The following is a 26,500-nucleotide window of genomic DNA, read 5'->3' on the forward strand; positions in this document are numbered from 1 at the left end:
TATGTGTAAGGGGTTTGTGTTTTCAAAACAATTGAATGCAGGGGGCAGGTATGAAGAGTAAATACATGGTAGTCATTGGCAGTAACATCTGTAATTCAGAAAATGAGTCATTTAGCTTTGTGTTTGTAACTTGGTACTTAGGTACTCTTGCATTGTACCTAAGTAATTCAGAGGGGCAGGTAAGTCAAAGCTTGCAAATAAAATACAATTTCAAAGAGAGTAACCATTTAAAGACCAGATAGCAGTCCAGTTTGATCATACATAAAGCAGCCATGCAGGTGGCTGCTGTCTCTTCTTGGTTAAATTATTTCAATACCTATCTGACTGGTTGGTCCATACAGTCATGTAGTCTTTCTGTGAGAGTAGGTGTTTTAAATAAAGTTGAAAAGAACCCTGACACAAGCAGTTATGCAATGACAGTCCCTCTTCCCAATAAATAATGAGTTACTGAAACTTAAGGAACAGAGAACTTTTGTGGTCTTTTGGATGCTACATAAAGATGCACACAGTTGGATGTGCATGGGAGGTAACTGGTCGGCTCCTTGTGTTACTGTGAGAGCCCTACATCAGGTCCCCCAGGAGGAATGAGGGACCAGACTTTAAAATTCTGAGATCTAGCAGGACGAAAAATGAAACCAAGATTATCTGTGTATCTGCAACTGCAGCTGCCACTGGAGGAGGAATTCCATTTCACTTCATTAAAAGGATGACTTCATTTTTGCATGGTGCACAACAGATCAGTATTAAATTGTTGGAGAGATTAGTAAACGCAGCACGTGTTCTCCAGGCTTTCTAACTTGTGCTCCTGTGGCTTTTCCAGGCAGCTCACTCAGAAACTCTTTTATTTTATAGATGAAGGAACAGTCAGTGTAATTGGCATCAGCAGCACATTGTGTCTCCTGTGGTGGTGTTAAGGTGACCCTTCTCAAACACCTGCTGTACCAGTCCTGTTTCTCTCATATGTTTCAGGAAAAGGAGGAGCTTTTGGGGCTCAGTGAATCAGGGCATCATCTTGCAGCCTGCACTGCAGGCAGCACAGCCAGTCCTTCCATGCTTGTGCCTGCCTCTGTTGTTTCAAATCGAGTCTGGGCAGAGCATGATTTTGAAATGTTAACATTGCACTGGCTTTCAGGAGTGCTAGTGGGATAGTAGGTAGGATTGTCCTGTTAAGGGGATGTTAAAGTGATGTCTTTCAGGTGATGTCTTTCAGACTGGTTATGCAGCAGCTTAGAAACAGCTGCTTTAACTGTATTGAGCCCAGAAGCCTGTGCACAGCTCTTGTTTCAGAGCAGTGTTTGGGCATCCAGGGTTGACTCTCAGGATGGCTTAAATACACCTGCACCTTGATGAGTGCATGAAGTTGCTGGTTTCAAGGAAAAGATGCACAAAGCTACCCTGGTAACACCAAATTGTAAACTCATGTTCTGTTTTGCCTGTGTTTATGTGGTGATCCTTCACAACACTCATACTTGTCACAGGAGTTAGTGACTTGGAGGCAGCTGTGTCCCAGCCATGGCTGAGCTTTGGAAGGTTTTTTCACCAGGCAGCATCTGGAGCCCAGGGCCAGCTGCTGGATGATTCTGCAGTTGATTTCCTCCGCGCTGGTGCTGAAGGCAGCAGATGCAGCTCCTGTGGCCCAGCCTGTGAGAAGGTGCTCTGAAGGTGGCAGGGCTGTGCTGCCTTCTCAGGGGGAGCGTTCAGCACTGGAAGACTTGGGGCTAGGTACACTCTCTTACAGAGTCTGTAAGCATGTAGGAGGCATTAAGAGAGTGCCTTAATCTCTGTTGTAGTTTACAGCTGTCACTGTACCACTTTCAAGCTGATCTAATGAAGGCCCTGGAGCAGTGACTAGGGCCCTATTAAAACAAATGTCTTGTCCATGTCTCCATGTCTTTCCTCCACCCCTGCAACCTAAACCAGACTGAGTTACCCAGCGACAGGGGAGGAAAAGGAGTTAAAACATTGCCAGATGAGACTTCACTCTTCCTCTGAAGGGTGACGTTTCACATGGGTAAAACTAGACATAAACATTTTCTCACACTCTTTTAAGCACGTTTTCTTTTTGCATCCTTTGGCCATGGCAGTTTCTCATTCAGTCACATTCTGTGCCATGGAAAGGGAAGCATATGTTAAAATCAGGCAATAGTGTTATGCAATGCAGGATTCTGAGAAACACAGGTGTTTGCTGAAGAGGCCTCCCCAGCACTGCTGACAAACATTTATGGGTGCAAAGATTAGGTCCACTACCTTATGAATTACACAGGAGTGTTCAGGTTTTGTTTCTGATGTTTGCTTGTTTTTCCCTTTTAGTCAAAATCCCTTCCTAGTGGCTGCTTTTGGAGCGTGCTCTCTTACAAGGCAGGCTAACCACCAGGCCTTTCAAAAGTTTGGACGTTCAATGACTGCCTCTGACATGGTTTCAGAAGTTGGAACAGCTTTTAACAAACTTTTTGAGACCTGAAGCCAAAACGGCAGAGAAGGAGAGGACGAGCAATGACTGCAAGTTTATTACATTTACCATAGAATTCCCATAAGTAGTGCACCCTTTCAAGTGCTGTAGCAGCATTGGAATGCTAGGTAGATTTTTTTTTTTTATTTTTCAGAATAGAAAAATATGATCAATGTAGATATTTTTTAAGAGTTTGGGATACAAAAATGTTTTGGCTGGAATAAGCTGTAGTTGCAGATCTGTTATAATATAATAAAACTAAACTGAAAGTATTCCTCTGTTCTTTTTGATAGTTATTGAGCAATAACTAAAGTATGAACAGCAAAAAATAAATGCACTTGGTACTTAGATAAAATTCTTCCACCAGCTCAGCTGAAGTTCTTGGATTGCACCAAGCTTGTCATGTTTTCGTTCTTAGACCCTCTGTCTAGAATTAGTTACTGCCCTTCATTTTTGCCATGCTAGTATATCAAGCAGCAAAAAGTAAGCCTCTTTGGAAAGGGAATGCATGAGAGTTGCTGTAGATTTTGAATGTAATTAGTTGCCTTTTCCCGTTCCCGGTCCCAGAGGCAACGCTTATTTTCAACAGGACACCCGCTTCCTACAACATCTCGGAGTGGGTGGGTGTTTGTTCTTTAAAAGGTTGCCCCATCTCAGAACAAGGTTGTACTGTAGGTATCTTAGTGTTAAACAGTAATTATGTTACCTGAAAAAAATGTTTTCTATTCCTTTAGTTGGCCTTGACTCATCTAGAATTTGGTATGATGAACTTCTGTGGAATTACCATTTGGAGAGGTGCTAGGCAGGATAAGAAACTCAGTGATTGCTACCTGAACTGGTCAGCCTCTCAGCAGTCACAGAGAAGTGAAGTGTTTTTAGAACTCAAATGGCCTGCTGAGTTAGAGCTCTGAGAGGACCAGCACATAGGTTCACAGGTGGGTATCCACTAACCAGCAGGAGTATGAACTGCAGACACAAAGGGCAGCCAACAGTGTGTACCAGTGCCTTCTTCTAGGGGTGTGCAGGCAGCCGTACCCTGCAAGGCAAAAGCTGGCATAGGAAAAGGGTGGTTGGTGGTTAAGCCTGAGTGCAGTGCCTGGGTTTAAGGGCTTTTGGCTCAATCCTTAGCAAGACAGACAGGATCTTTAGTAAAGGCCATACCTCACTGGCAGGGCAGAGGAGTGTTGGGTGTAAAGGGGAAGCTGCATGCAACTTTGCACAGTATCATTTCTTAAACATTTGGAAATACAGTCAAAGCTTGCAGGGATAGAACCAATATGGAGAGAGGAACAAGGTCACGTGAAGTATGTTTAAGTGTGTACTGCCCTTAAACCTATAGTCTAGCTCCAGGTGTATATACTTCTTAAAGTGCAGGAACAAGCATATGCATCTTAGCTACTGCAGTAGATGTTCTGTATTCACTGCAGCCACTCTTTCCCAGTGCTCTAGCTCTAGGTTGGCATATGGTGCCATGCTACTAGTCAAATAGCTTTCTTGTTCCTTACAATAGCTGCCCAGAGAAAGCACCTGGAACGAGAAAAGCTGCTCCAAATATCTGCCCTCAGCCCTTATAGTTGATATTTCTGGATGCACTGTGACTACTACCTCACCCCAATGCATTTTTGTTTTTAAAGCAGTTTCCTATTTTTTAAATGTTTGCTCACTTTGGGTTTATGAGGGTTCACAGACTGTTTGAGATTAGAGTAACATCTACTCGTAAAAGATGATGGGTTTTGGTGTTTAATTTAAGCAGTTTTGTAAACTGTCTACATCTCAGGGGAAATAAAGCTACTATTGTTTTTTCCCCCTAAAACTATTTGAGAAGCCTGACTCCTTTAAATAAAATCAGAGTTAAAACTGATTTTAAAACAGCTACTGGATTTCTTTTAAAGTGAGCATATTTTTGGTTTTGTGTTTAGAACATCGGTGGTATTATCATTTAAATGGCATTCGTAAGGCAAAGTCAGTCAATTACCAGACCTCAGTAGGGGTTTCAACCTGTGGTGTTGGTTTTAAATCTACACAGAAGTTGTAACTCTGTTCTTCACTACTGTATACGTATTGTTACGATTTTTAAACATTCTGGCAATGTAGCAGTTTCTTCTGGTAGGAAATAAACATAATAGCAAAGTGACTCTGTGTACCTTGTTTGGTGTGTCCCCACAGCAGCAGAGCTGTTCACCATTCGTTCCAGGCTGCTAGAGCGATACAGCCACTAGCACATGTAAAGTACTAACAGAATCACATCAGCATCTGGCGAAGTGCTGATGAAGACACCCCTGTTTTCCGTAGGAGTAGCTATAGCCAGAAAGGGAGCAGAAAACCAGCTACACCTTTTGCTCTAAATAATATAAAAGAAAGCCTTTATCCTTTTGAACAGATCACCTGTGTGAACTGTATTTCCAAATGAAATTCCTTGTAGTGGAAGCAGTGTTCTTGTTCTCTTTTCATAAACCAGTAGGTAAGTACAAGCCTCATGTACACTCAGGTCACCTCATGTGTAAGACAGGCCTCTCTTTTTAACACAAACATGGCAAAAGAGGGGAAAAAGGTAACTGAACAGGTGATAAACACACTAATTCTGTATCTTCCCAGTTGTGATGGAGAGACCCTGAGCATGCTGAATTCCCAGTGCTAGGAAAGTCTTGATGTGTTTTCTCTGCAGAAACAAACTAAAAAGCTACCAGGCCTTACACGTAACTGGATACAATCATAGTGCAGTTAAAGATTTCACAGGACCGAAACAGCAACACAGCAGTAAGGAAATACCTGAAGGCCAGAAGTGTCACCTCCTTCTGTCTGACAGGAAAGCACATGTTTAAAACATTGAACTAAAGTCTGTTTTGAGGGTGAAAACACTTGAGTTCTCACCTCTGTCTTCACTGTGTTTTAATTCCCAGTGCCAGCTGAGCAGAACAGGGTGTGAGGGCAGAACACACAGCACAAAGGGCTGGGGCAGTGCCTGCATTTGAATATGCTGAGGCCAGCGTGAGGCAACCCAGCAGGCTCCTGGGCTGCTCCGTGGTTTGAATGCTTCCACATATCAATTGCAAGTCCTCTGTTTATTTACCTGCTACTAGTGTCAACAGCTTTGCTCAGATTATATCATTCCATTCTATCCATTCTGGTCCGAAGGTTTTATTTGGAAATACTAGTATTTACAACTGTTGCCAAAGCAGCTGAAATAAAAAAAATTTCACAGGTCCAAGAACAAAGAATCAGCTTTTTTCTTGAGCCTGCTGCTCTGCTTGCCCTCCTCCTTCCACCATTTCCCATGTTGAAACAGCAGCTCTGTCCTGTAAGAAGAAGTGAGCAGGTCAGTCCCAGCAGTCTGGATCACACAGGTATCACATGTGCAGGTAGTTGGAGGCAGAGACTTGTAACGAAGCTCCATGCAGCAAGCTGTTCATCCCATTAGGTAATGGAGGTGGAGATACCATCTCACAGGAATGCAGCTGTTACTAACAACACCCAAAGCTGTCAAAGCCAGACAGTTCTCCCCAGTTAAGGAAAAAACCCACAATAGAAATGTCACCTCTTTTGTATGGAATGCTGCAGCGGTGTGTACTCTGTATCCTATGAATAACCTCTGTTAAACCCAGGCAATCACACTGTCATGTTTAAATGGCTCATACACATGGGAAACAGCTCTTCTTTGACAATACATGAGAAGGTACTGAGTAACTGCTGAATTTCAGGACAATAGCCTGTTGCTGTAAGTATCTAATGCAATACTGTTGTATTTTTGACAGTATTACAGTCAAACTATTTCCAACTCAAGATCTAGAAGTTCAGTGGCAATTGTTCACAATAGAAGTTAATGTACAATGTTACATGAGCTCTGACTCATGGGAGAGGCTGGAATAGAGTGTAGAATTTTCTTCAGATTAAAGTGAAAACTGGTTTTGATGCAAAAATGCTCAACAGTACACCTCACTTGGTAGCACAGATCAGCTCGCATTTCAAGGACGCTACTGCAATGTGAGAAGACCGGTGGATATTTTAATCTGTTTGTTGCAAGTTCTCTAGCTTCAAACAGAAAGTCATCTGCATTGAGCAGCATGAGAGGAGAAACCAGTGTACAGAAATCACAAGCTTACCTGCTGAAGGAGAAACTGCCCTTGCTACAAACCTGATTTTTAAAGGAATTAAGTTACTAGCATTCTCTGAGCTGCCACTCACACCCTACACCAGCCAACTTCTCCCTGCCCAGCCCCAAACCAGGGGTTCATGGTCTGCACTGGGCAGAGATGAGGCCTGTCTGCTTCATCTGCTCTGCGGCTTTTCCTCCTGCACATGGACTGACCTCAGCTGCACAGGACAGATGTGTATCATGTGCTCATTGTGGGGTTCATAAAAGTTTCATGAAGATCAGAGGCTGGGTAGACAAGAGAAATTCAGATTACTTCCTCAAGCACCTACAAAGCAAGCAGGACCCAGTTGCTCAGCACTGAACTACCACAACATTTTCAGCAGCAGCCAACCCACCCAGCCAGGCAGACTTGTGCCAAGCATGAGGGTGGCAAGGGCCCTGCCTTGGGCAGGATTGGGTCATGTCACATCACTCAGTTTGCAGGACTCCTCTGGCATTTGCAAAGGCAAGATCTGGGCAACCTCCACAGCACACCTTCTATAGGATCAGCAAACAAAGCAGGAGCAGAGTTTGGGCATGTGGTGTGTGTGCTTGTAGGTGTGTTTTGTCTTCACAAAGAAACTATTCTGGGACAAGCAGGAGACAGATTATGCCAAGCTCCAGGTTATTAAAAAAGACAATTGAAATAACTGGAATAGGCTGAATCCTGACTAAGGGCAATTTCCAGGAGGTTATTAAACATCTGTAAATCCCTTTAAAAACAAATCTGCAGAAGGGTGGAGGTGGGGCTGCAGCTGTTTTGCCAAACACATCAAAAGGGGATCACCTCCAAGACACTATCTCAGTGCAGTTGTTTGGATTTGCAAACTTTCTTCACAGGTAAGTGGAGCGAGGATTTAGCTACGTACAAACAAGGAAACAGATGTTCCAGCTTCCCACAGTCTTCCTTTGCTTTCACAGCTGTAGCTCACCACTGCTGCACTTGGCCCCTCACCCCAGTTTGTTTCAGCATACTCCCTTTCATCTGAGATCATGAGGCAGCTGACCACACTTCATGTTTGGATTTAACAGGTGTGCTAACAAATGACAGCTCTCACATTCAGCAGTTAAAGAGGATGAATGCCGTCACTCCTTAATATCACTGTGCTTTACATCCTCCCATTGGTAAAACCATGTGAGAGAAGAAGCAGCAGCTTGGGGGGAGGGAGGAAGATGCTGGAGGGAAAGTGAGAGATTACTCTCTACATAATGAGCGACACTGACCCAACGAGGCCTGGAGCAGAGGGGAGGAGGGCAGTGAAACAAGAGGAACTGACAGAAGTAGCACCTGTTAAAGCAGCAGTAGAGCACACGGAAACCAGGAGGAGACAATAACCCAGTGAAGGGATTTCTCCTGACTAGGCACCACCATTGGGGTAATGGAAAAGAACAGTGGTATTCTTTATAGGCCAAAAGTAGGAAGCAGGCTGGAGAGAGGAGCGGCAGAGGAATCTGGCAAAGTACTTATGGCACAGGAACAGGTGGGAATGGAGATGGGGAAAACAGACACTTTCTCATAAAGACCTGAATGCATGGAGGGTAGAGGACCGGCAGTATTTTCGTAAGTCATCTGAGTTTACTTTCCAGGTCCTCTGCAATCATTTCAAAGATTACACACATTACTCATACTTTTCCTTCTGGATTGAGCTTGGGAAACGGATTTCTGAGCATTATGGGATTCTCAGTGGCTAAATAGCACACTTTAGTAACTGTAGAAGTAATAGTAACTGCATTGAGGTTGCATTGAGGCATGAGGCTGAAGGGGAGCAGAAGACTAGCAGTGGAACTAGGCAAGGGTTTAACTTCTACCACCTGCTGATGCAGTCACACAGCAAGCAGGGTACAACACCAAAAGCTGCTGGAGGGGCACAAGGGGCAAAACCAAATGTTGCCTTAAAAAGTGAGTAACAGCCTCAGGCAGAGGGTTACTTGTACCTTTATGTGGATTCCAAAGGCAGCAAGGTCTTCACGCAGACTGTCGCAGGCCTCCAACAGGGGTCTTCTCTCCCGCATTAGCTGCTGCCTCTTTTCCTTCTCTTCCGGTTTTGATCCTTTGGCTCCTGCATCACCCTCCACTGATGCAGTCCCTGCTGCCTCCGGCAGAGCAAGTGCGTAATGACGGACCTTTGTGCGGAACTGTACGAGCTCGTCAATGACATTGGAGAGCACAGCAGAGTTGTCCCCTCTCAGAGCCACCTAGAAACCAAAGAGGTTGATTTAGCAACATCTGAGAATGATTTATAGGCTTTAAACTGAAAGAGGATGGACTTAGATTAGGCATTTGAAAGAAGTTCTTTCCCATGAGAGTAGTGAGTCACTGGCACAGGTTGCCCGGAGGAGCTGTGGCTGCCCCATCCCCTGCCATGTTCAAGGCCAGGTGGGATGGGGTGCTGAGCAGCCAGGTCTAGTGGAAGGTGTCTGCCTGTGGTACAGGGTTGGAACTAGATGCTAGATGGCCTTTAAGGTCCTTCCAACACAAACCTATATGATTCCGTGATTTAAAAGTCAACCCCAACTTAGTAGCATACACCGAGGCCTCATCACCTCTTTTAGCTGTGCATCTTCCATGCATTGGTATGTTTAAAATGTAACAATCTCATTAATGCTAGACAAAAAAGTTAGAGTGGAAGTAGTTAAACATATTCCTACACAGGAAAGTGCCTATTTTGGAGCTCTCATGTGAATACAACATGCTTCATAAACCAACTGTGGAATTCATTGCCACAGGAAACCTCTGAGATGCCCAAAGCATGCATAAGTTAAAAAGGAATTAGACAAATTAATGGGAAAAAGGCTGATAACAGCCAAATGACACAGAGGGAAGCCCAGCCACCAGCTCCGCTGGCCCCTCAGCTGAGCTACATCTACAGAGCTGGAGAGCACAGCAGCCCCTTCCTCTGCCTTTGAGCTCCAGACCTTCTTCAGGAAACACAAACCAGGAAAAGTAAGTACTTCGGCTTTAAGTCTCTAGGCTATCCTTTCTCCTTGCATCCATAGGAAACCCCCCCAAGTCCACACAACTTACCTGATCCACCTTATCCAAAGTTCCAGCTATGCCAAAAAGACCTGACCAAGCAGTAGCCATGGCACACAGTGAATGTTTTCTGGCTACTGCCTGGCCTCCTCCTTCCCTCAGCCAGCTCCAAGCTTGCTCAGCCTCCTCTGGCTTGGCAGAGTCCTGCTGGTCAACACCATGGGAAGGGAATAGCCCTGCTTCTCCTTGAGGGTCCCACTCTGATGGCTGCCAGGCCGAGAGCTCAGGTGCTAGCCAGAGAGGACAGCTCTTTGGCACTGACACAGCCCGGCTCCCACTCTCAGCAGACACCATCCCTGCTCCTCATTACAGGCAAACTCCTAAGCGGGAGGAACAGGACAAACCTCCACCAAACAAGAAAACGCCGCCGCAGCATTTTATCACCAAGGCACAAGAGGGGGAGCAGACAATGGAGCAGTGAAATGTAAAGCACACCAAGGCCGGGGGGCAAAGCTGCCGGCAGCAACACTCGACTGGGAGCATAAGAGCAGCTGAGTAATTAAAGCTAGAGGGGACTGTATTTAGTCACTGAACAGCAGGATGGAAATGAAAGGGAGTAGTTTCAGAGGTCACTGACTGAAGCAAACAAAGAGGAGGAGGAGGTGGTGAGGGGGAGGCTATTGAAGAGATGCTCAGTGCTCTCCATAATCGTAAGAGGCAGCAAATTCCCCAAACTTTCAGAACATGTAAATGTACTAAAGAAGTTTGAGATTGAATAAGGTAATTAATTTAAGTGCCAGAAATGCTCCATCATAACCTGGGGCAGGAAAAATAGCAGGATAAATGCTTAAATACAGAAGAGAGATGAAAGACAAATGAAGAGGGGAGCAGAAAATGCACCTCTACAAACACCACTGCCAAAGTTCCAACCAGGCACCTACTCTTAAGACAAGGCAAGATCCTCTAAAACAATGGGAGCGTTAGGACATGAACTGATCCAATTTCCACATAAAACACAGTGTAGCGTCTCAGGGCTGATATGCAATTTCTCCTCCTGCAGAGCCGACCACTCCGAAGAGCTCCTAAGAATTTTTATATGGAAATTGGGTCCTTGCCTACCCCACCTGTTTGCCACCAGCTGCATCCACAATACAGCACTCCTCAGCACAGCCAAACCCCTCACCTTTGCTCCCCAGCTCTAAAACAGGCACGACAGTTTCCACCTCTCATCTTTTCAGACAGATTCATCTTACCTGCCAGTGGTTGTCCAGGCTTCTTCTCTTGCCAATGCAAAGAGACAGGCAGCCTTATTTTATACAGCCACCAGGTTAAGATGAATCGTTCCTTAGCAGTGCCTCTCTCCACCGACTACAGCAGAAGCACAGGATTAGATGCAAGGCTCATTAGCAGAGATGAATCCCATCCTAGGAGCAGCACAGACCCCACAGTCTATATGCAAACAACTAAATGAAGAGGGCCCAAATACAACTCTCTGCATTAAGCTTTTACACAGGCAAGCTAGCCCCCTCCCAGGCACCCCACAGATTAGGACCCACAGTGATCAGGGACTGCACTCACAAGCTGCATGCCTGGGGCCACCCAACTAAAAGGCAAGAGAGGCTGGATGCTGAGCTGTTGTAGATAGTCTCAGGGTCAGAGAACAATCCCTTCACTGTTTTATTTACTAGCTTGTGGCATCCCACAGACCCTTCTGATGAAGATTTTGATTGATTCATTTGCTAGAACCACCAAGGGACAGAACAGTCTGACAAGATCCTTCCTTCCTATCTCTCACCAACGCCTTCTGGTGACCTTGCTGCTCCTGAGAAACCAGCACAGCATGCAAAAAGGAAAGCATTCACACACTTATTTCAGCAAAAATAGAAGTGCAGTAGGCACCTTCATACAGACAGTCCAGAGGAATCCAACTGGATGGCTCATTTGCCATCCAACGTACGTCTGTAAGTGTTTAGTACACCACTGAAAATTAGCATGACAAAACATGGGTTATGAGGAGTTACACACAGCCAAATCACATCCAACCACTGTTACAAAAGAAATTTTGTGGGAAAACCCAAAAAGAGGCAAAGTAAATAAATACTTTTATTGCCTACTTTCAAAGTGTGAATAACTTTAGTTGTGTTTTCTTATCTTCTTCTCCCCCTCCCCAGAAGAAATCTTTGCATAAGTTTCTCTAAGGAAATTTTCCAACTTCTTGGTATTCAGCTCCAGACCCAAGCAGAAGAGGAGCACAGAATAGTCGGCTTGTCTCTAACACCTTGTGTCATTTTAAGTGCTGCCTTTCCATACTTCAGGGCATCACCTCCATATTTATAACTCTCTTCCCTATGCAGTACTTTGCTTTGAGCTTTTCTCTCCCCCTTTTTTTTCCTCCACATTCCTACCTTTTCAAACACTAGAGGATATGCACGGTATTTCCAATTATGGGCCCTCTCTGCTGCCCTCCCCTCCCCGCACCATGGCTTTCCGCAGGAGCTGGACCCTGGCTCCTGCTGTGCAGGGAGGTCACAACCACAAATACATAAATATTCTTATGGCTATAAAGTCAGACTGGGTACAACCATCACAAAGAAGAGGAAGAGCCAGTGGAAAGCCAGGCACGTAACAGGACCAACTCAAAGGCCTCCAAAGCTAACTTCTTCTCATTTCATTCCTGACTTTCATTTCCACAGCACAACTGCTGCACAAGTCACATGGGAGTACCTCTGAGAAGAAAAAAAGCCCATACTTTGTTCCATCTGCTCACATGCTCTCCTCAGACATCACATAGAAACTGCAAGCGGTGCAGAAAGGTTTACTAAAGGTTTACTAAAACCATAAATAACTTTGTTATATCTGATGCTTTCAGAAAGCATTCTATAAAACGTAACACTGGTGTTGGTACCATATACTAGTACACACAGAAAAGATGTTTCATACCTCTCTTTCTCCAAAGGACATCCCAAGGGCATTAAAAAAGCCTTCTATATAGGAAATAATGCTTCCATACACAACAGAGCTTCTAGGAGATCCAGCATCCTGTTTGAAAAACACTCAAAAGAGATTGTCCAGTCAATATATGTTACAGAACTTGGCGTCTCTCTCCAGCCTAGTCCACAAGGGAAAACTGTTACTAATCATATAGATTTACGTCCACCAGTATCACCTACCCAGACAGGGACTTTTACAGAGATATAAAAGCATCTCACAACACAAAGGGAAAAAGATTTAAGTGAACGGGGAGGGGAAGAGTTTATCACCAGCATGCCCAGCAAGGAGAAGAGATGCATGAAGCTGCCATGTATTACATGCACAGTCAATTAGACCTAAAAATAGCACTTCTGGGCATGAAAGGGCCGTGTGTGTGAAAACAAAATAAAAGAACAAAACCCCAGATTCAAGGGCAGCTATAAAACAAATGGTTAAAAAAAACTCAACAAATCCTTTTTTTGAGTTTTATTGATTTAAATAACATGAAGGCTGCTTTGAGATAGCTTATGGCTTATCTTATCACGCCCTGGGAGCACCAGCAACCACCAGCAGCAGCAACAGAATCGTGCTTTTAACACCACATGCATTTCTTTCTTTCCTCCATATTTATTTCACACACACACACAAAATTAAAATCAAGATTAAATGATAGACCAAGAAGCAATTTCAGGGACTAATCTCTTGCCTGATAAAGAGAGTGATGACACACACAACCAAATTAGCAGCTGGTACTAGATTTCATCCAATATCTCCATAAGGGCCTAAAATCATAGAATCACAGAATGGTTTGTGTTGGAAGTGACCTTAAAGCTTATCTAGTTGCAACCCCAATGTCATGGGCGGGGACACCTTCCACTAGACTAGGTTGCTTGAGGCCCCGTCCAACCCAGCCTTCAACACTGCCAGGGGTGGGGCAGCCACAGCTTCTCTGGGCAGCCTGTTCCAAAATACAAGGTAAGATAAGCCATAACCTAAAGTTTGAAAAAGAACTGAACTAGAAGGAGCTGAAGCAGAGCACTGAGGGGAAGAGACAGGAATGTACCAAGGTAAGAACGGTAAGAAGGTTAGGGAGAGGAAAGAGTAGTTACGTGTACGTGAAATTACTACACCGTTCTTAAAGGGAAAACACTACACGCACAGTCATTAAGAGGTAACGCTCAGGCAGCTGGGCTGCACCCTGGAAAATTCCACCACAGCAACCAGAAATCCGAGTCAGCTGCCCTGCAAGCATCCCATCCCATTCTCCAGGAAATGGCTGACAAAAGGAATTCAGGGGAAACAAGCAATGCCTGGCAAATGAGGCTACATGTATTTAGGAGTGCTAACGCTGTTACAGAGCCCTGCTGCAAACTGGTTTGGGTCACAGATTCCCTCAGAGAGTTGTTTTGTAAAGATAAGGCCAAGGACAGAATGTAAAGCCAGAGCCAAAACAGGACCAGGAGTAGGCAGGATTTCTAAACCAACAGCCTAATTCTCTCTTAAAATCAGGTATTACAACGTACTCAATGCTCCTTTTACAGCACAAACATGGTTAACATGAGGACATCAGCAATAAAGCACCGCAGCAACAAAGCTGAGCTGCTCGCCTTGAGCAAGAAAGGGAGCTGTTGGTGAAAGGAGACCCAGAAGTGCTTCAGACAGTGTTTGCTGCTCAGGTCTTGTCTCCAGACGCTTCCTTTGTGTCAGCATCGAGAGGTCTTAACAGGGTCTCAATTTGCCAAAACCCATCTGAAAACAGACTCCTGCAGGCATGCTGCGGCCACAGCTATAATCTGCCTAAGCCACTCAGTCCCCAAAGCTGAACTCACCACTGTGACTGCCCCATGCAGCTGGGACTGTCTGCCAAAGCACCCCCTCCCAGCAAACCCCCCCCCCCCCATTTCCCAGTTTAGGTTGATTTCTGTGCATGAACATTATGCAAAGAAGCAGGGTAAGAACATAAAACCAGCACTAAAATTACCAGCATGCCACAGCGGCTTCAGACCTTTCGAAAGCTTTTGTTATAAATAATACAGGGCAGCAGGAAAGAAACATCCTCTGGACACAAGGAAGCACAAAACAATAGCTTCGCACAATTCCTGCTATATGGTCAGGACAAATGGGCACCACTAAGGTCAACAATTTATGGAGCTTTGTTTCTGCTGGTTTCTTATGTGAACAATAAACTAATCTGTCTGCATTAAACAGTAGGACAGTGGACAGCTGTCATTTTCTGATCTCTGTATCCTAATGGGTTACCTTAGTAACAGCCTTAAGCTGTCTGTTGCCATGGTGAATGAGGTCCATAATTGCTGCAACAGCCCTGGAGGTGTCAAAGTCATCTGCAAATGCAGCCTTCACGGTTACTTTTGTGTTGGCTAGCCTTCAAGAAGAAAAGGTAGCATTTAAGATAAGACAAACAAGATGCCAGCAGTACACTGGATTCATCAGCTATTCAGCCAGAGGGAATCATCGAAAGGACACTTTCATTTTCTTCCTAGCTGTCCTATGATGGGTGACGCTACACTGATAAGGGGGAATACATCTTTCAGCTGCAAAGGGAAAAACTTGATGCATCTCAAAAGCTGACGTTCTGCATCCATTCAATAAATACATGGCTAATCACAGGAGCCAACAACGCCTTAGCCAATTAAAGTCAGATGAAAAATGAGACTGATATTAAGCATGTTAAAGATTCTGCTAAGTTCTTTTCTTTTTCCAGCAGCCCATTTTTCATACTAACAGTGCGCTTCTCTTCCAAAGCCACATCACACACATCCAGTGCCTGGGAAGAGTGCTGACACAGGGTCTGCTAGGAGTCCTGTTGGCAGGATCCAGCTCAAAAGCAAGCACTGCTTCCTCATTTCCCAGGAGAGCCTAATCCCAGACCTCAGACTCTGCTTGGCTTGGCCCAGATGGAGACGTCTGGTGGGACTGTTTGTGTAACGGCATCAAAAGCCAGCAGGCAGCCAGCACTCATCACCACAGAACCACTGCCACCACTCGGAGGCTGGGCAGTGAGAACAGCAGCAGGAATAAACGGTGAGCTGTGAATAGCTGCTGGCAGCGTACTCTTGTACACAGCCAGGTGAAATGGACCTCAATAGCACTGACCCAAGAGTGCTGTTTCTCCGCCTCCCCCAGGGAGTAGGGTTACCTGGGGAAACTCAAGCTATTCCAGAACCTCTGGGGCTATCCTGAACCCCAGGAGAGTGATTTTGCCTGGAATATCTCCCCTCAGATATCAGATGGCTGCTGCCCTAACTCCTTCGTCACAACACTCTTCCCTGCAAGCTTCTCCCTCTATGCTGAATATCTACCACTTTCCTAATAAAGAGCTCTGTTCCATTTTGGTTGGGTTTACATCTACTAATACACAAGTTGTGCCCTCCCACATATCCCCCACTGACAATCCATTTCAACTTCCCCACGTGCCTCATGTCTCTCAGCCTTATCTCTCACCAACAGGTCACCTGCAGTCTCCTGCTGAAGGACCTGCTTTGGCCAAATACCACAACTAGTTAATTCAGCTCTGCTTCCCTGTAGCATGTTCCAGTGCCCCTTGCAAGCCTTAGCTGGTGCAGCTGCAAGCTCCCCAGCAGCGAGGTGCCGGTACTACAGCGAAGCCATCTCGCACTTCTACAGCGCTTACCCTCTGACCCTACATCCCAATTCCTAAACCTCCTGCACATACATTGTTTCAGGGTGCTCAGCTCCCTCCCCTCTTACCCCAACTCCAGAGCACTGCACTAATCTCATCTTTACACCCAATGCACAGCACATCACTCTCCTGGAAGATGATCTGCTTTCCTAAGAGACTCCAAAGGAGATTCTCCTCCTCAGGGCCACAACCAACAATTTCTTTTTTCCTTGTGACATCTCTGCTCCCGGCCAGTTTCTTAGTAACCCCTTCTCTCCTCTGCTGAACACCATAGTGCCAGCTAGGTTGATTTCACGCCCATGTGCCTAAGGCATATCACTTTCCAGCCATCCTCCTCTTCAGCCACTAACACACAATTCTATTTATAACCAGGAAGTCTCACAACTTCAGTCATAGCTTTGCCTTTTGCATCACTTGAGAGGGACAAAGATGCCTGTGTTAGAACAGGCACACTAGATAAATAACACGGATTTTAAAAACACAATGAACTAAATGTAGCAGACTACAAGGAAAAGCAGCTGGCTAGGAAAAGAAGAATGCCCTGGTTTTGGTGAGGGCTGGCAGGGAAGTTTGCCTCTCAGTCCTTCTTGTCCTGCTTCTTAAAGTGAACTCAGAACACCACACTTTTCATCCTTCTGAGCCTGTCAGCAAGCCACTGTTCACATAATCACAATCTTTAAAATACAGGTGCACTTACCTTTCCCACAGTATGTCTTCTCTAACAGGGTCACATATCAGCTGTCCTTTTATATAAGCATTTGCATCTTTAATAAATGAGGAGATTGCCTGAAGAAGGTTCTTTGCATCATCCATGCTCTCATCACTGAATTCTACTGCTACAGAGAAAATAAAAAACATCTATTAGGATGTTATGACAGAGAGGATGGTGTCTGTCATACATAGGAACAATATTCTGAGACAAAGTCATTCCAGGAAAAGTTTGTTATTATTTGTCACAATAAACTTTTCTTACAATTAATTGCACATTTAATTAAAACCTCCATTCTTCATGCACACTTGGTGAATTAAATCAATATAAAAGACAATCACTACATATGACAAAGTACTAACTTACTGGAAAGGTATCAGACTTATTCAAAAACTGTCTGGAAACTGACTGAAGCATTCGCTACTTGGCATTATTATTATTGAATCTGTGAAGTTATTGCTCCAAACCATTTGAATATATTTCTAGGCATCCCCCCAGATTTCAGCTGGCAAGGCATATCTTTGACCCCACCTCTAATTTTGTTCCTATTCTAATTTAGGTAGTCATGATCTGCACTCGCAGCCCAGAAAGCCAACCACATATGGGTTGCATCAAAAAGCCAGCAGGTCGAAGGAGGTGATCCTGTCCCTTTACTCTGCTCTCATGAGACCCCCCTTGGAGTACTGTGTACAGTTCTGGTGTCCTCAACATACAAAGGTCATGGAACTGTTGCAGAACATCCAGAGGAGGGCCATCAAGATGATCAGAGGGCTGGAGCACCTCTGCTATGAAGACAGGCTGAGATAGCTGGGCTTTTTCAACCTGGAGAATAGAAGGCTCTGGGGAGACCTTAGAGCAGCCTTCCAGTACCTAAAGGGACTTAACAAGAAATCTGGAGAGGAACTTCTTACATGAGCCTGAAGTAACAGGACAAGGCGAATGGCTTTAAACTGAAAGAGGGGAGATTTAGATTAAATATTAGGAAGAAGCTCTTTACTGTGAGGGTGATGATACACTGGCACAGTTTGCCCAGAGAAGCTGTGGGTTGCCCAAGGAAGTTGTGAATGCCCCATCCCTGGCAGTGTTCAAGGCCAGGCTGGGCAGGGCTTTGAGCAACCTGGTCTAGTGGAAGGTGTCCCTGACCATGGCAGAGGGGCTGGAACCAAGTGGTCTTTAAGCTCCCTGCCAAGCCAAACTATTCAGTAATTCTATAAATATCACACCAGAGTTGATGACTTGAATCAAAGCACCATTTGCAGCCAGTGAAATATTGCTTCACCACTTTATGCCTGACCTCTGCACTAAGGTGCAATCAAACTACAGCTTGTACCGTATTTCTAATCTCATCAGCACTGAGCATCACCTGTAGCTTCCATAGCAACCTCACCTCTGGTCCTACACACATTACAGCCAACTACTTTGTGCAATTACACAATACTGCCAAGACACAGACTCTTTAGAGCAGACAGTCTGAGAAAGGGGGCAGTTCTAAGAGGACAGAAACAGCCAGATGCAAGACCTGATCTCAGTTCCATTAGCCTAAGTCCCAAAGAAGCCTAAATGTTTAAACAGACTTTCCATATTATTTACCCCAGTATAACTAAGGCATAAGTCTGGAACCATGTTTGTCAGATTTTCCACTTGTATGTAATTAAAAATCTGCATTATGGCCTCATTAACACCAGTTTTAAAAATTAAGCTTTACTCAGCTTCAAAAAAAAGACTTAGGTACAGACTTTTGGAAAACAGTGAGATATTGAAAGCAATCATTTATACCCAACAAGATTACTCAACTGATTACCCTGGCTACAGGAACTCCATGAGGAATACCTGATGAAAGTTTATCCTGATGAAGCCTGTTTTGATTAAAGCCATTCTTCTTCCCCGATTCATGGCACTTTCCTAAGCTACCGCCTGCAGGCACTGCAAACCCACAGCATGGCACCGGCAAACCCAGCTCTATAAACCCCTACTGTACTCCCTGCTCCCTCCCTCTTCTGCATCATTGCTACATTATCAAATCACAAACCACATGTTTTTTAGCACCACCAAGTAATTAAAGACCAGAGGGACCAAAAAGTTACAGTTCACTCTGGTTCACAAAATCACCGCAGCGGTTCTGGTGATCAGCAGAGTGCTTTGGGACATAACCCTGATGCCTGCAGCAGGCTCACAACCCCTCCACTTAACTGCATAAAGCAAAGGCACTGCCATTATTTGCCAAGGCAAGCTTGGAAACTGCCAGCCGTTTGGCTTTGGTTTACAGGACAAATACATATATATGTGATGATGTTGCAAGTGTTAGCCTTTTTTCTTCTGTTTTAAATACACTCCCAAGTGTTCCTAGCTGCAGCCAGGGAGCAATTTATGTGTGCACAATGTATTTCATCTCTTGACAGAGACCCGTCGCATGTCACCATCCTGCTGCCTCACCCTGCAGTGGCAGTACTCCCCACTGCCTGCCTCTCTCCTGCTCCAAATGGGGACTTGATCTGCAGCAAACTTCCCACCTGAATGTGCTCCTCCCTTCCTGCCACAGTGGGGATGGGCAGGTAATAACCAGGAGTATCTTTACTATCCCAAGCTTCAAAATATTTCAGAGATATATGGCATTCCCGGTGCCTTCAGCTGCCTTAGTAGAGGGAGGCTCTACCAGAAGATCAAACAGGTGGCTCCTGCAAGCATCTAGAGTTATTAACAAGCAAAATACTTCTCAGTCCAACGACTGCACCTCTATCAAGGCTTGCATGCTGACAGACAGTAGCAAAGCCACAGAGCTTTAACCATGCCATCTTTCCCAGTCAAAGTGCTAGAGGTGCTTCATCTGAGGCAGTTAGAGGCCCACTGAAGTAACACAGCAGGTGGTGCCCTGTGCTCCACCATTCCCTTACCATGCCAGGATGGCCAATGGGCCACAGACAGTTAGGGAACTACCATATGCTTTTGGCAGACTGCCATAAACTGGTAAAAATGCTATGGAATCAATATTTTCATGTTGTATATCGAAACCTCTTCCAGTTCAAAGTAGCATCTGCCTGCTGGAAATACAACAGTGTAGACAGGGAAGCTGACAAAATCTCCCACACCTCTCCCCACAAGCAGTGTTCCTCAAGCCAAGATGATCATTAGGTTATCGAAGTGTAAGTGAGCTGCACTACACCAAAGAACTGCTTGAACACTCAGTAATTCCACAGAACAAAGAATGATAACACAGCAGGGAGACAGAAAGTTATTCGCAAGCCCTTGTCATACCCTACAGGAATATAAGGCAAAGCTCTACCTAGACAGATCTCAAAAACCAGCTGATCATATCTGAAATACAAGTGACTGCAACAGAGGCAAATCAGAGATGGAGGTAATTCATTAACTGAAAGTGCAGTTAACTGATAATTGCAATTAACTGCAGCTCAGGAAGGTATTTAGATGAATGACTGTGTACTGTGCTCAGTAAAGATGCTTTTTTACACAAGAACCAAAGAACAGCCCCTCAGAGCATTGCCAACCTTTTCACCCAACAGAGGGACGCTGCAAGGCACCACAAGGAGCACTCACTCCACCACACCTCTGCACTGCCATCTTGGGAAGCATGCGTGTGTGGAAAGCCATATCCCAACAAATAACAGGGGTTTTCATCTCACCTGAGCTGTATCTGCTGCGCAGACAATACATCCTGAATTGATCCGATGAAAATTTCTTCAGGAAGTCCTGAATTCCACCCACAAAAAGAAAGCGTTAGCAGTACATCAATTACTTCAGGGGTTGTTCCACTCCCTTACACCAGTTTCATAGCATATTTCAGGCAAACAAACATAACAACCAATCTTCATAGTTTAAGATACTGGTTTAAACACTGGTTTAAAGTCTAAACTAAGTAAGATTTAATTCCATATAAGACAGATGTGCATCTATACAAGACATAAACATACACACAATGTCACACACAAGACAGTCAAAGTACTTTGTAATTATGATCAAACATACACTGTATGAAGACCTTTGCAAAAACACCAAACTAAAATTACCAAACTAAGACTAGGATACAAGCTTGCAGGAAAGTACAGGTCCTGAGTTTTGAAAGCTTTACGGAAAAAGAAAGATTTATTGAAAAACAAAGTAAGTGTACCTCTTTTGCAGGACTAGAATATGCAAAAACAGGGAGTTAACAAAAAATAACTTCTTTTAATATTGCCAGAATTCAGCTGTTCTAATTATGAAACCTCATTAATCATACCCTAATGTTTATCCAGCTTTACAAACAGTTTACTATACAAAAGAGTAAATTATTACTATTAGTGTAATTTATACTAATAGTATAGAGGAATATTTAAATGCTTGAAAGGTACACTGGTAAAACCTTCAACACTTCCAACTCTGCTCTCAGCAAGGCTGGACACTATGGCAGATTGACTGTCAACACTACATTCCTGCCTCTTTTTCTAATTTCCAAACTGCTGATGGTAAGTTTGAAGTGCCACCGAAACAGAAAATCATGAAATAAAATCAACACAAGTGAGAAAATCTGGAAAGTGTAATTTATGTCCTTAAAGATGCATATTTCAAAGTTGAGCTTCTGCTACCAGACTAAACCAGCTTAAACACTTAAGTTACCCAAGTACCAGCAACGTGCTGCCTCTCAAGTAAAACCAGAAATAACTGAGGCAATTAGGGCAAGCTAAATCAAGAAATAAACAGTGATACTGCTTGTTTCAGTAGGTGGGTTTTTGGTTTTGTTGTTGTTTGGTTTTGTTCTTTAAAAAAAAAAAATCTATGTAACCGAGTGCACCCATGGTGCCCAGAAGCTTTCCACTAACATACAGAGGTAGAACAATACAAGTAAAGTACAGAAATACTTCAAACTTGGCAAATGACCATCCAAACCAGAAAAAAAAGAAAGCAATTTAGCATTTTATTAAAACAGTACAGAGAAAGCATCACACCTCTTTCAAAGCAGGCTGCTCAGCCGTGCATGATCACAACATGCTTGACTCGGGAGGTCAGAATGAACAGCTATTAAGAAAAAAGGTCAGGGGGGAGAAATCAGAGAAGGGGACAAGGGGCAGTGAAAACAGAGCAGCTGGATGTGGAGGGTGCAAGGTGACTGTGCCTGGGTGACAGCCTGAAATACAGGCAGCCAGCACCACAGGAAGGTCCCGGGCATGCTTCCCCTCTTTTGGGGTGTAAAAACTTCCACACAGGGCTTAACTGTCAAGATGCAAGAAAGCTGTACAGGAAGAAATTTGTTTTATCGGACCAAAAGTCACTTACAGGGAAAGATTAATACTAGTTAGCCACGCCTAAGGGCAGAAATTAAAAGCAGAGACCCATAAGGGAAGAGAGACAGATCTCAAGTTTTTGTTTTCTCAGCACAAAGAAGTCCCACTGCAGATGTGGAGGGAACATTTTTATATCTTACTCCTAATTGCATACATTGCATCTGTGATCATTTCTCCATCCTGTTCATGAAATTACTGTGGAAACCATGAGCAATGGGTAATTTTCTTGGGGAGACAGGGCTAAACTGTACCCAGACAGCATCAGGAGAATTAAGAATAAAGCAGCTCACATTGAACTCCTTTTTAAAGGGATTTTAATTAAGTCTTCCAAGAGGGCAAAGGGGAACATATGTGCTGAAAGAGCTCCTCAAGCTTTGTCTAAAGGAAGGAAATTACCCACTTTTAGGAATAAGTGTCAGCCATCACTGGAGCCACCCTAGCACCAAGCACAGCCGTATCCCACATGCCTAGCACAGAAATCCTGCTCTGGGCTACACCAAAAACTTTGGGATGCAGTAAACCAGGACGTATTCATGTGGCTTATGGCTGCCAAAGACAAAGTTCTATGTACATCAGCAAGGTCACTGAAAAGGAAAATACAAGAGACCACTGGCACAGTGCAGTTGCAGGACACCCAATGCTGACACTGTGTCCCACTTCACCTAAAGCAGAACGAGGAAGTATGTCTGCTCTTTTCTAAGTCCCAAAAGCATATGCACTATTAAGAGCAGACAGACGAGAACCCATCACTGTAGAACAGAATCACTTAGGTTGGAAAAGGCCCTTGATATCATCAAGTCCAACCACAAACCTATAATGCAGAAGTCTGGTACTGGGCACAAATGCTGCTCCTACAAACACTCTCAACAAGATCACGTCATAAGCAAGCCCTGAGTCTGAGCAGGTTTCCGACATCTGGATCCACAATAACAGGTACACACAAGAGCACTAGAGAAACACTCTGCTTCAGGTCTTTCTCTACAGCACAAGCACACTCTCCAAAGTTTCCTTAGAAGAAGGCTGTGATTAATATTTACATATTACAAACACACATTGCTTCAATTTACAGATACAGATTACCTTAACTGTTACGTAGTTTTTTAATGACTTGGACATTTTTTCTTGACTTCCTTTAACATGCAAATGCCCTAGAACAAAACCAAACAAAATTAATGAGGATAAATGAGCATGCTTCTGAATGGGGATTGAATGAGAAACACTGCACTGAGACACTGGAAACGCTAGAGGCAGCATACGCTGTGGTTCACATGCATCAACCATTTCAGTGCAACACATAACATTTTAATAGCTTTGCTAGCACAAAAAAAAAAAAAAAAATCCCCACAAAACACCCCCTGACAAAATAGCACCAGCATGGGGCAAGACATCAAGGAAAAAATGTCTCCCTTCAAGCAAGCAAACACTTCTCAGTCTTCACAGAAAAGTACCTTGCCTGCTACTCTTGACTTTCCAGAAATATTTTAAGACATTTAAAGATCTTCCAATAATCTCACATTACAATATTCCTGAAACTCAAACAATTTTCTGCACTTACTACTGCTGGTGGCTGTTGCTCTTTTTTTAATCTATAATTTTATTGTTCAAAATACATGTAAAATTAATTTTCTGCACATGCCCTATTTCTCCAGATTTTGGGAGACTAAGAAAAAAGGGGAGTGATGTAGCTATGATGCCTAATTTGAATTAGCTCATTTTAAAACACACTCTCTGAGCATTGCTGGAGCTTCCAACAGTCACACGGACTGTTGGTTTGCAGAGCTGTTGTACAGGAAAAAAAGCAGTAACTGTCTCCATCACATTTAGCAAAGTATGGAGAGCTTGGCTTCAGGACTGAAAGCTTTCATTGGCTTCTCCTAATAAAAGAGTGATCCTTTAAGTTACCAAGCACCCACAACTAACACAATTTTTAGGCGCTTAATGGCCTGCAGAACCCAGCACTTAATAGTACTTAGAAACAGATTTTTAAGCAGAAACTTTTCTTACTCTGTAATAGAATCATAGAATCATTTACATTAGAAAAGACTTTTCAGATCACCAAGTCAAACCATTACCCCAGGACTGCCGAGTCCACCACTAAACAATGTCACTGAGGGCCTCATCTACATGTTTTCTGAACACTTCCAGGGCTGGTGATTCCACAACTTCCATAGGCAGCCTGTTCCAACACCTGACTGTTCTTTCGGTGAAGAAATTTTTCCTAATATCCAATCTAATCTTCCCCTGGTGCAACTTGAGGCTGTTACCTTTTGTCCTACCACTTCTTACATGGGAGAAGAGACCAGTCACCTCCTCACTCCATACTCCTTTCAGGTAGTTGTAGAGAGTCATAAGGTCCCCCTGAGACTTCTCTTCTCCAAGCTAAACCCCAACTTCTCCTGGGAGAAGGAAAATTGTTTTCTTATTTTGCAAAGGTTCCTAAATATTGACTGACTTAACTTTGAGCAGCCAAGCTTAAAATAGTTTGTGTTTTCCTAGTAACATACAGGTGACATCTGAATTTGAAATAATATTCCTCTTCAAGAGTTTCAGCACTTAGCATGATTTCATTAAAGATTCACAAAATACAAGGATTTTCATAACTTTACTTGTACTCTGGGAAGAGTGCCAAGCCAATCTAAAAATAAAGTCCTTTAAGAAGATTTATGCCCAGTGCAGGGATTTTCTTCCTCTAATGGGGATTGCTCCTCCAATTCTGAGCCTGCTAAAATTCTGAAGTCTGTTTCCAGAATAAATTGTTTCTGAAGCTGACTCATTTGCCCTAAATAATTCACACTATCATCCTCCAGCAATTTTTTTTTTGACTTAAAGAATGTAATCTGTCAGCTCCTGGAGAATCTCAGTGTACAAACTGCCCTTGGAATCAAGTTTGGGATTTTTTTCCCCTATTTTTTTTTTCTGCTTGTTTAAGAAGAATTGACTCCTCTTCAGCTAGCTAGTTTCGAAGAATATTTCTCTCATAGTTTCAATGCTAAGCTTGAACAGTCAGATTCACTGTTTTTTCAACAGACGGCTCCACCTGGCAGTGATCAGTGCATCTCAGGGGAAGCACAGTGAATTCCCCAACACTTCAGGAGCAAAGCATACCCTGGAGGATGCACCACACTCTAGATAATTGCTATTGATTTGCAACAAGCTCTACACTGTGAACTGAACCTAGAATTCAATATTCATCCTCTACAATAGAAATATATATAAAAAAAGAAACCTCAAGTGACTCCCAGGGTGTACCACAGGCTTAACTCTGCAGCTCTCAGAGAAGCAGCTCAAAGAGTTCACCAACACAATTTGCATAAAGTGCTGTTCAGCAAAAAAAGACACGGCGGACTTGAATGTGACTTACTATTGATTTCAGCTGACCATCCAGAGCCACACTGACCACAACAGGAAGAACAAATTCCAAGGTTTTCGTCAATGGGAACAATGCTAGTACCATCAGACAAGGATGAAGTTTCAAAACACTGTAGAGCACAAGCTTTACTGAAGCACTACCGTGCATATTTTTCTACATAATGCCATGCAGTACCATATGCTGAAGACCAAGCAAGTAAAAGACGCTTTCATACAGTTTACTAAGGCATAGACAGTGAGGTTAATTCTGGGGTAAGAGATGGGGTCTGTGACATCTACATGCTGCACCAACAAATCACTCATACTCCATAGAACATGTCACAGGAACTTGGTCACTGTAGTAGACCGTCTGTTTCCATACCATATAAAAGCCAAACCTAAAAAAAACCAAGCTGTTGTGTTTGTACTGGCCATTCAGGTTGATTCATATTTTACTTACCAGAATGCAAAAAGTAATTCCCCCATTGCTCACACTGATGATACACCTCACACTGTGCGATTTCATTTTCATGATGAGGAAATGCAAGATCTATTCCACCAGTATGGATGTCCAGCTGCTTTCCAAACACTGCACTGTAACAATATTTTCCTGGTCAGTAAGTAGGACACTACAAAAGCTTTTTGTAAAAAGAAATGCAGAAAAGAATGCAATGAAACAACATAAATTCAAGTGTACAGTTTAACGACTGCAGTTTTAAGGCAAGACTTCACACAAATCTTATAATAAAGCTGTAGCAGGACCCCTATCTGGCCACAATGAATTCTTAGTAGGAGCAATTATTTTTCTAAAGGCAAGCCCCACATATGCATGCATGTGGGTGTACACAGAGAAACACACAGCCTTCCCATGTGTCACACTAACAAGTTGCTCCTCATAGCTGGCTAGATATTAATACTTTTGTCCCTTTTGGGGACAAAACACCCTGGCTCACTATGGCTTTGCAGAAGTTGCTAGAGCACAGG

At 43.7% G+C, this 26,500-nt stretch overlaps 2 protein-coding genes across 14 annotated transcripts in view; one reads left to right on the forward strand and one right to left on the reverse strand.

The window, feature by feature from the left end:
* The window catches only part of NAXD (NAD(P)HX dehydratase), a 49,872-nt gene extending 45,289 nt beyond the window's left edge, over positions 1-4,583 (forward strand). For all 9 annotated transcript variants that reach the window (XM_062619387.1, XM_062619434.1, XM_062619414.1 and 6 more), the window contains one exon: positions 2,311-4,583. In XM_062619387.1, coding sequence (XP_062475371.1) covers positions 2,311-2,461 — 151 coding nt within the window. In that variant the 3' untranslated portion in view covers positions 2,462-4,583. The remainder of the gene's footprint in view (positions 1-2,310) is intronic.
* Positions 4,584-5,557: 974 nt separating this feature from the next.
* Positions 5,558-26,500, reverse strand: part of CARS2 (cysteinyl-tRNA synthetase 2, mitochondrial) — a 34,257-nt gene continuing 13,314 nt past the window's right edge. For 4 of the 5 annotated variants that reach the window (XM_062619463.1, XM_062619480.1, XM_062619471.1 and 1 more), the window contains 8 exons: positions 25,977-26,110; positions 23,249-23,316; positions 20,534-20,600; positions 16,884-17,022; positions 14,785-14,908; positions 12,496-12,594; positions 8,517-8,777; positions 5,558-5,745 (listed from right to left, as the gene is read on the reverse strand). In XM_062619463.1, coding sequence (XP_062475447.1) covers positions 5,668-5,745; positions 8,517-8,777; positions 12,496-12,594; positions 14,785-14,908; positions 16,884-17,022; positions 20,534-20,600; positions 23,249-23,316; positions 25,977-26,110 — 970 coding nt within the window. In that variant the 3' untranslated portion in view covers positions 5,558-5,667. The remainder of the gene's footprint in view (positions 5,746-8,516; positions 8,778-12,495; positions 12,595-14,784; positions 14,909-16,883; positions 17,023-20,533; positions 20,601-23,248; positions 23,317-25,976; positions 26,111-26,500) is intronic. The other variant, XM_062619497.1, reaches the window with a different exon arrangement.

Source organism: Pezoporus occidentalis, unplaced genomic scaffold (genome assembly GCF_034315485.1).
Source record: "Pezoporus occidentalis ecotype Australia unplaced genomic scaffold, CSIRO_AGI_Poc_V1 ctg105, whole genome shotgun sequence".
Taxonomy (NCBI): domain Eukaryota; kingdom Metazoa; phylum Chordata; class Aves; order Psittaciformes; family Psittacidae; genus Pezoporus; species Pezoporus occidentalis.